Source organism: Amaranthus tricolor, chromosome 8 (genome assembly GCF_026212465.1).
Source record: "Amaranthus tricolor cultivar Red isolate AtriRed21 chromosome 8, ASM2621246v1, whole genome shotgun sequence".
Lineage (NCBI taxonomy): Eukaryota > Viridiplantae > Streptophyta > Magnoliopsida > Caryophyllales > Amaranthaceae > Amaranthus > Amaranthus tricolor.
Genome location: NC_080054.1, coordinates 6,510,612 through 6,521,067, shown reverse-complemented (window position 1 = coordinate 6,521,067; position 10,456 = coordinate 6,510,612). Strand labels below are relative to the sequence as shown.

Genomic DNA, 10,456 nt, shown 5'->3' with positions numbered 1-10,456 from the left:
ACTAGTTAAATTATCAAAAATTTAAAAATCATATAGACTAAAATGAACTTGAAGGAATCATAGCAAAAATTATATTCACATATGGAGTTGAAGCTTCCTTATAATTATATGTTTTCTTTTATTTAAAAAAAATGAGTTTTTGACTTTATTATTCCCCTAGTAAGTCTCCAAAAGAATACTACTCCCTCCTATTCAACTTATGTGTCTCATTTTCTTTTATGATCAAGTTACCTTAATTGTCTCATTTTTATTTTTAGTATGGGTTTTTGACTTTGATGCCCTTAGTAGTTTTATCATATTTTCAATTATACCCTCTTTCCTACCCATACTAATTTTCCTCCCTTACATTAAAAACCGATAATATTACTCTCTTTCCTACCCTTATGGTCCCACTTTTGACTCTCCTTAAAATCCGTAAAAAGTCAAATGAGATTCTTAAGATGAATAGGAAGGAGTATTATAATTAAGAAAGCAAAAATAGAAACACACGCTAAAAATGATGAATGTAAAATCATGAAAAATAAAAAATGACATTATAAATATAAATTTATTAAAGAATAATAGTTTATTTAAAAGATAATTTGTTCCTTTTTTGAATATGTTTTGAGAATTGGTTTGAAATTCAAACCAATTCTAGAACCTTACTCAAAAAAGCAAAAAATTATCTTTTGGAGTAATTATATTGGGACGAAGGGAGTAATATGAACTAATCTATGAAAAATTATTTAAAATAAAAATTGACATTTGCTTGATAAGTTAAAAATAAATTTAAGTACTGTTTATTTTTAATGTAATTTTCTATTCATTATAAATGCTGCAAATATATGTAAATATTGTTTATTTATAATTGCGTGACTTACAAAGAAGCTCTAACATTACACAAATAATAGGTGAATTCATTTTACATGGATCAAGCAAAAGTTAATTTATTATTGAGAATTTACTTATTTATATCTTACAATTTTCTATTATTCCTCGATCCTTAACAAGTTGCAAAGCGTAAATTATTTTTTCTTTGAGTTAATCATGTAATGTTTTTTACAAATGTTATTCTGCGTCGAAGGTGGATTATTTGTTTACCCATCGATAAAAGTAGTCGGAGAAAATTAAAATATTAAGATATCATTTTATCATACAGTATTCGTTTGCTTTCTTTTGGTATTGCTTAATTTTTACGCGGATAAGAATGTGAAAGTTGTTTAGTAGTGTAACTTACCTATCACAAATTAAAGTGGTTTCAGGAATTTTAAAAGTCATTTGACATGTTTATTCTCGCTTCATATATACTTCACTTAAAAAAATTCACAAATTCTCGAGAGAGACGGTTTTTTTGATGAATTATCTTTTATTGTGTCAGTCCATTATATATTTTTTAAAATATTGTAAATATGTATTAAGAATGATGTAAGTAGACACTTAAGATATTGAAAGTAAGCACTATGTATACGTTAAGTAAGCATTAAGAATAATGTAAATAGGCATTAAGTATAAGATAAGGAGGCATTAACTTTAATGGACTGGACTTGAGATATGTTTCTCAAAGAGATGGTTTTTCAAGAGACTAGCTGAAAAAACATACACAAATACTTGTATGAAACGGTCTCAGCGTGAGACATGCCTTATATCTTAATTAAATAGCCCAATAATAGACGCCTATCTGAATCAAAGAAGTAATATAGATTATTTTTGAAAAAAATTACAATCAGCATTTAATAAATTAAGGCAAATGTCCACGCCGCGTTTTTATATTTTGAAAGAGACGCATAATGTCATCACTTGAGAAACTATGAAACAAATCACCCTCAAAATAAGTTACCACAATATTATCTAAAAACTCATCACAAATTTTGTTGCATAAGTCGGTCTTGATAAACGTTAATGCAGAGACCACTCTTTAAAGAGTTGCAGTGGATACCGGCAAAATTAACGTCAACTTTAAATCCCTAAAGAAATTTAGGCAACAAATTATACATATCGAAACGAACTAATGTGTAAGACAGATCACAAAGAGTAACCAAGTTTGAAAATCTACTACAAGAAAAACTGTTTTTAGCAACAAAAAAAGTCGTTGCTAAAATTGTTTTTTGCAACGACTTAAGTTGTTGCGGGTACAGGCGTAGCCAAAGGTTTTAGCAACGACTTTGGTAGTTACAAAAGTATGGTGTTGTTCGCAACGATTTTTATTGGTTCAAAAAAAATGTTGTTGCAATTTCTAAAGCCTTTATTGCAACGAAAAAAGTTGTTGTCAAACCTTTTACTTTTTTGAAACCAACGTTGATCGTTGTTTAATATCAATTTTTCACAACAATATAAATTGTTGTAACATGATAAATATTTTTTGCAACGACCAAATTGTAGGGAAAAATTTTTAGTAATATTTATTACAGTATTTTTAGCAACGACTTTATCGTTGCAAAAATCATAAAATGTTTTTTGCAACGACTTATTTACCTTTGGAAGCAACCACTAGTGGAAAAAAATGTATTTGTTGCGTATCATTTGCTGCGGTTTTTATATATACGCAGCAATAAATAGGAAAAAGAATTAGAAAAAAAAAACAATTAATTGCTGAGGTTTTAAGATGTGATCGCAGCAAATACTCAGTAGCACAATTAATTGCTGCGATTATGCTATGGCCCGCAGCAAATAAGTGCATATTAAACTAAAGAAAAAAATAAATAAAATATAAGCATTATTTGCTGCGATTATTGAATGACCGCAGCAAATAAGTATTAAAAAAAGTGAAAACAAATTTAAAGGCATACAGTCCCAACTCTGCGGCTCGCCTAAATCTCCGCGGCACGCGGAGTGCCTCTTGACTTAGCAAAAAAAAAAAATTTATTTGCTGCGGTTTTTTAAGAAGCCCGCAGCAAATAGTTAGTTCAAAAAATATAAAAAACGCGTTTTGACGTTCAATTGCTTAAAACCCTAAAATAACTTTCTTCAAACACCCACGACGACTAGTGTCTTCATCTTCAAGCTCTTTAATTTCAGAAAATTTCTTCCAAAACCCACGAAAAATCTCTTCAAGTTTTTAAAGTTTTTCAAATCATACGACTCTACTGTGTTTTCTCTTCATTTTGTTCGTCATCTTTCAAACCCAACGACTTTTTTTAAGTTCTTGAAGTTCCTGTGTTGTTGAAATTTGTTGCTTCAATAACCACCCATTGCACGAATTTCCTTCTCCATCTTTGTTTAAGTTCTTCAACCCACCATTGTTGTTTTTCCTTCAAAAGCCATGAAATTAGGGCTAGTCTTGTTCTTTTTCAAGTCATTGTGTTTTAATAAGGATTTAGTCTTTTTTTATACTAATTTTGATTTTGTTTTTCATTGTAGGTTACATAATCTTATTGTAGAAACAAAATTATAATATCTCATTACCGAGGTATGTATTTTATATTTGAATGTGAATAATTTACTTATGTATGTACTTGAATATTTGAATGTGAATAATTTCAATTAATTATGATTTTTAGGGTAGATTGAATGTGAATAATTTAATTATGTATATATGTAGTTGTATATTTGAATGTGAATAATTACTTATGTATGTGGTATCAATGGTTCAATGGGTAGTTGTTCTTGTAAACGACATCATGTAAGATTATAATCATGTAATTTAATTATATTTGCTGGTATTAAACCTGCTTTGCTTTATTATCTGTGTGAAGTAGAAATTTGGAAGTAGGATAGTGGCTTTTGCTTATCGAAAATCGGATAAGAAACTGAAGAGATTTAAAGAACCTCAGAATGAAATGAGATTTATATACATTACTTATAAAATACAAGAAGATATCTTTTTAGCTAATGAACAATTCTTTTAGCTTCAATCAGGTTCAAAAGGTTTGATGCTTTTGTGTCATTATTTTTATGTTTATAAAGATTTAAGATTGAACGCGATGTTTGTGAATGATCAAGTTCCTTGGTGATTGATTGTTGATAATGTATTATTCATTTTCTATTTTTAGGATTAAGTTGGTATTCTAATGTACTTCTAGGATGTTAATTAATTATGTTTTTGGATGAGTTTAATGCTTATTTGTGTTTCGTTGGATTTGCAGATTGATAGTTTGCCATGTCGATGTTTATTCGAAAGACAAAAATTCTCAACTCGAATCCACTATTCACTTTCGCAAGCTGCTTTCTATATGAAACATGTAAGATTGAATCTCAAAAACCGAGAGCTTTTGATGTGTGACACTCTTTTTGGAGTCAAGTATTCATTATTTTTATGACTAGAGTAAGTTTAAAAGTAATTGTGTCAAGTTTAAAAGCACCTTTTGATTTATTAGGACTTTAATTTGTATATGTACATATTATTATTTTATATATACGATCGAGAGTTTACAAAGAGATTATTGGTGATTATTGGAGTTCATTGGTGATTATCACTGGATTAATCATTGTTTATTACATTGTACATTATTGGATTATTTAATACTATTAAACAAAAAAAGCAAAAAAAAAAAAGTGAAGAATAAATTTGAAGGCAGACAGACCAACCTCCGCGCCTCGCCCAAATCTCCGCGGCACACGGAGAGCCTCCTGACCCAGCAAAAAAAAATTAGCTGCGGTTTTGAGACTGACCGCAGCAAATACTCCTCTTTATTTTATGCGGTTATGGGATGACCGCAGCAAATAATGACCTTTTTCGCTGCGGTTTTTAACCGCAGCATTTAAAATAGGCCATTTGCTGCTATCACTATTGCTTGGGGCCAAAACCGCAGCAAATAATGGCCAAAAAACCACAGCAAATGAGGTTTTTTCCACTAGTGAACCTACAATCTTTAAATAAATAGACAATGAAATTAATAAATAATGTATAACCAACTTGATAAATTATTTAAACTAATACCAATTATCATTATATTAATTTATATCCCAAAATATCGCACGTTCCAAAAATTGTGCGTCCAAAATGTGATTCATATACATGTAACGAACTAGGCAATTTTCCAAAATAATTCTTTCTTCACAGTAGACAAGTTTTTCATGCAAAATATTACAAGTGAAAGGCACTTTAAAAAGTCCCAAAATTTACAAGTGCACATAATTAGCTACTCAATAACATTCATAACCGAAAAACATCGAGCGTCCAAAATGTTTGTAGCTATCACCAATTTTTTCATTGAGTGCGAAAAATTTCTAACGAAAAAATGCTTACCTGCACCAAATAATTTTTTAGTAACCGAGAATCAAATGAACCACGTTAAATATTGAGTGCTTTATAAGTAGATTTTATAATCTTGAAAAAAAAGAAGAGACTCAAGAGTGTATCTACCCACAGAAAACATCATATAATACTGCTAAATAGTCGGGTTGCACACTATTTCAATCATTTTTCATAGTTTGGGTGAAACTTGGCATTCAAGATCGTAAATTTTCAAGAAAACTCGGATAGAGTGATATGATTGTTATCATCCTAAGTTTCAGATGCACAACATTATAGCATTTGGAGGCAAAGAATGCTTAGAGAATACAAGGCATGATGCAAGTTGAGTAGGCAGCAAAACACACCAAAATATAAGTAGGTTTCAAATGTATCATATAGTCTGAATCAACTCGACAAGCTACACAATATAACAAAAATTAACACGAAACAATTGAACTCTCATCATCTACACAAATAATATAAAAATCCTACTTTTAACCCTTCACATTGACAATTGAATAAGCATTTCTCATTTATACAATTAGAAACAATTGTCATGTGTCCTGACAGAAACCATGTACATAATTACTAATGACACAATGTGGTAAATGATTGTAAATTTTTATGAAATTGATCACCTCGGATGCATATGATAGCTAATTTCTTTGATAGCTGATTAGGTATAGAGGAATGAATTATAAGATAAAACTAAAAAATAAGGGTTATTCCCTGGAATGTGGTAAATGGCTCCAACAGTATTATTCCCTAGAATAATATACAAACCGCAGTAGACTAGAGATGAACTTTCAACATAAAATCATATATAATTACTAGAAATTCAAATTATTTAGTTATTTTCAATATTTTCCATTTCTAATACCTTTTGAAGTGTTATACCAAGTTTTACTTTCACAACAAATATTTTTTCCATTCCATCATTCCTACTCACACAAAATGAATCCCACGAGTGAACAAGATGTTAAGGTATCAAACTTTGAACATGAACCATAAGCAATAAAAGATTCATAATTTTGAAGATCAAATTACAGAGTCCGGCATGAATAAAAGAAAGGTGAATTTCACCTTTCGTTGCATGGATGAACACACAGTTGAAGCCAGCGAGATTCCTGCCCCAATCTCTTTAATATTAAAGTGTAGATATGGCCTCCCCTTTAGCAAACAAATCACTGACGTTTCCTTCTTTGACAAATGAAGAATATAATGCCAATGTTGTGGCTCTAGCAGTAACAACTGCCATTCCTTGTATTGAAAAAATGACCAAATTATCAAAGTGTATGTAAAATTTCAGAAAAACAACATCTAAGCAGCAAAAACCGGCTATCTAACTGTAGAAACGGTTAGAGATGGTGAACGACAACAAGAGGGGGATGAATTGTTGTTTTAATAAGTTTAACGGCCCATTTGGTACATGGTATTAGAGGGCGGTAATAGGTAATAAAATTAAGTAATAAAAAATTTGGTTGTTTGGATGCCTTCAATGGTAATGGATGGTAATAAAATAAGGTAATGAAATTACCAAAAAGGGCCATTTTTATTACCATCAAACAACCTGGTATTAGGCTGTAATGGTAATGAAGTATTACTGTGGTAATAAAATAAGGTAATGCTGTTTCGAGCTAAAGAAAAAAATAATGAAAAAAAAGGTAATATATGTAATTATCCAAAAAAATATTATTATTAAAAAAGAAGAATCATTAGATAGAATAATTTAGATACAATAATGATTTTAGATACAAATATACAATAATGGAACTAAGAGTCATTACCATTTTTTATTATTAACAATCAAATGCAATCGATGGAATATTATCTTCCATTACCAATCTTTAGTCATGCACACCAAACAAAAGAATGTTCATTACCAATTCTCATATCCATTTTTTCATTACTATTGCCATTACAACATTTCATTCCCTTTACTTCATTACCATCAACCAAACGGGCCGTAAGTATTTTAGCCCTGTTTTTGCGAAATTAGATTGCGAAATTAAAACTTAAACTTAATGCGAAATGGTAGAAGGAGACAACACAATTTTACGTAGAAACCTTCTAGGCCTAAATAGAAGGAAAAACCACGACCCCCGAGATTTCAAAATTTTCTACTAATGTTTAAGGTAATTAGTTACAATTACATAAAACAAATAAACAAAACTAGGCTAACTTTTCTTTCTCCTTCTCCTTCTCCTTCTCTTTCTCTTTCTCCTTCTCTTTCTCCTTCTCTTGCTTCACTCAAAGCTTCTCTATTCTCCCCTTAATTTACTCAAGTCTAGTTACAACAATTCTCTCAAAAACCCTTTACAAAGACTAAATTCTTAAGGATAAAATTAAGGAGTTGCACAAGAAAATATTTTAAGCTAATGGACAATTTTGGAGCAAAAATATTTGTTGTTTTATTTTGATCTCTCACATATGGACATTCCAAGGCTCTCCTTTCGGTTGAAAAACAAGTTTCCTTTGTCTAGGAGCCCAAATAGCTAGTAAAAAGAAAATAACTACCCACTACATCCTTATTCCTAAGATTAAGGAGAATTAAGTGGATTTTGAATCTCAAGAAAAAAACTTACGGTTATTTTCTCACTATATCCTTATTCTTATGATAAGGAGAAGTAAGTGGATATTGATTTGAAAAAGCCACGGTTTATTTTTTCTAAGAATAGGCAAAGTAGTTTTTTCTTAATTAGATCCAAAACACAAGCCTATTTTTGTGGAGAAAAATAAGGACAGATTTTCTCTACTCTTAAGAAGTGAACCGTTATTTTTAAGGTGGTTATAAAAATATTTTGCCAATTAACTTATTAAAAAAATAATGCATCAAATTAATTTTAACCAATACATCAACTAAAAACCAGAAAAATATATTAAACAGAATTTTCCAGCTGACGTAGATTCTCCAGACTCGCATCTTGGGATCAGAGTACTGTCTCCATAAACAAGTATTGTCAGATCATTTAACTTAGGAATAGTACACCTCTTGTCTACATTTCACACCCTAAGCGATCTTCCTTATCTAACTTCCTTGGATACATTTGACATGTACAATGTTTATTGACCAAGTCATAGGCACTATCAACGATCTTTATCAAGACCAGATATTGACCTGCACACAATCACTAAAATACATTCGTTTATATTAAGTGTAGTCATCATCAAAACCTAAGCGAGTCAACAAAATCCCCCTTTTTGATGCTGAAAAACTCATAAACAAACTTAAATAAAATATAGTAAAACTAATGTCATAGAGCATGCCAGAGATTAAAGCTACTCTATATAACTTAGCAAATCAATTCATTACAATATAATTTACCAAGCACACATACTGAAATAGATTACTCTAATAATCATAATTATTAAAAACATAAATGTTTATTGCTTATGTTTTTAAATAAACCTAAAACTAAACAACATAAATTACTAATATACTTAGTGCTCCAAATAAGAGCAAACAAAATAATTTTATCAGAGTATCCTAAGCAACAATTTTATCAGAGCATACATATCGAATCAAACATAAACATATTAGAGCATAAAGCCTAAATATAATGTTATCAGATCATCAGAGCATATATATAATTCCTTATCAGAGCACTATGTAAAACCAAACCAATTTCATCACAGCCTTTTCATCAAAGTATTCAGAGCATAGATTTTCATCAGAGCATAAACAACATTCATTAGGCAAAACAATAAAGGAGATTATGGAACATTGCCATTCACCACGCATACCTCTTAAGTTTAAGTTTGTGCAATTATTCCCCCTTTTGACATCATTCAAAAAGGAGAGGAGCCTTCAAACTACAGCACTAACAATGTATGTATAGCAAAAGAAGGTAAGCAAGGAATAACAGTGAAATTAAAGAAAGTACTAAGAAATGCAATCAAAATATGCAATGAGTTAATGTCACAAACCATAGCAAAAAGGAGCAACAATGTTCAAAGATTTATCAAATTACAGTTTTGTACCCAGATTGGTACATTGAAAATCTAAAATAAATTTTTTGTTTCATAGATGGATAAACAAAAGATAGAGATAAGTAAGAGAGGGATCAGGCAACAGGCTCTTGTTCATCCACGAATTCGGTTTGCACCTCCAATGTATCAAGCCTGGGACCTAGACGGGCCTCCATTTGAATGAGCAGATCAGTGATGGATGCAAAGGTGACACGAACTTCATCTTGGAAGGAGTAAAACTGGGACTGAAGATCCTGTAGTTTGTTGAGGACAGGGTCTAAGAGCGCTGCAGGACCTGAGGAAGCATTAGAGAAATCAGCAAAACCAAGACTTGGTGATGTGCGTGAAAGTGGTGAAGGAGGTGTGGTAGCTGTTTGTGGCGGTGTAGAAGGAATAAGTGAAACTGGAGGTGATGGAATGTGATGTGTAGGTGGTGTGGCCGGTTTTGGTGAAGGAGATGTAGTAGGTTTAGGCTCAAGGGAGGTGTGTGTGGAAGAGGCATCATCCAAACTAACTACCAGACATTTTCCCGTAGAAGCAAGCCTACTACTTTTTCTCGGTGTCACAATGGGCTTCTTCTTTACCGACATCTAGACTTCCTCATGACTAGAATCATTATCATCATCCAGTTCCTCACCCTCCTCTTTATTTGAGGTTTCCCCCTCACTTAAAGCTTCCCCTTGTTCCCGAGCTTCCTCTTGTGCCCATTTAGAACCAACTTTTGCCTCTTCTTAAGTGGCAGTGGGAACAGGCTCCTTGTCCTCCTCATCAAATTTTTGACCCTCAATTTCCTTTTTTTCTTTTCATCCTCATCCTTTTCTTCATCAGAATTCTCATCCTCCACATCCTCAATGGAAGCTTCCTCTAGAATCCCTTTTTCAGATATTTTGAGGTGCAAGTTAGTAAGACATTTTGCACCTATTTTGTTGTTAGAACTCATTGGAAACTGTAAGCCTTCCAATGGGACTCCAAATTTCCTAAAAAACCAAGTTAACAAACCTCCATATCCTACCATATATTTCTTCTCAATACAATCTGATAAGTGTGATCATCAATGAAGGAAAATTAATTTTGATGTGGTTAGCCAAGCAATAGATCACTGTTGCATCCCTTAAATTTACTTCACTATGCTTGGAGTTGCGTAGTAAAATAAATCGTCGGCTAATATTATAAAGCAATTTGTGCAAGGGGAACAATGTATTGTGACTTATCCTACCCTTCTTCTCATTAATCCCCAAAACTTTTGGCACTGTTTTCTCATTAATCCCTGAAAATAAAATCTCAGGACCAACATTATATGTATCAAAACCTACGGCAGGAACTCCAAACCATTCG

General features: G+C 31.5%; 1 protein-coding gene across 1 annotated transcript in view; it reads right to left on the bottom strand.

Annotated features, from left to right (window-relative positions):
• Positions 1-9,788: 9,788 nt before the first annotated feature.
• LOC130821457 (uncharacterized) overlaps positions 9,789-10,456 on the bottom strand; it is a 17,003-nt gene continuing 16,335 nt past the window's right edge. The window contains exons 4-5 of the mRNA XM_057687245.1: positions 10,338-10,456; positions 9,789-10,156 (exon numbers count right to left, since the gene is read on the bottom strand). The exon at positions 10,338-10,456 is cut by the window's right edge and continues 35 nt beyond it. Of these exons, the coding sequence (XP_057543228.1) occupies positions 9,789-10,156; positions 10,338-10,456 (487 nt within the window). The remainder of the gene's footprint in view (positions 10,157-10,337) is intronic.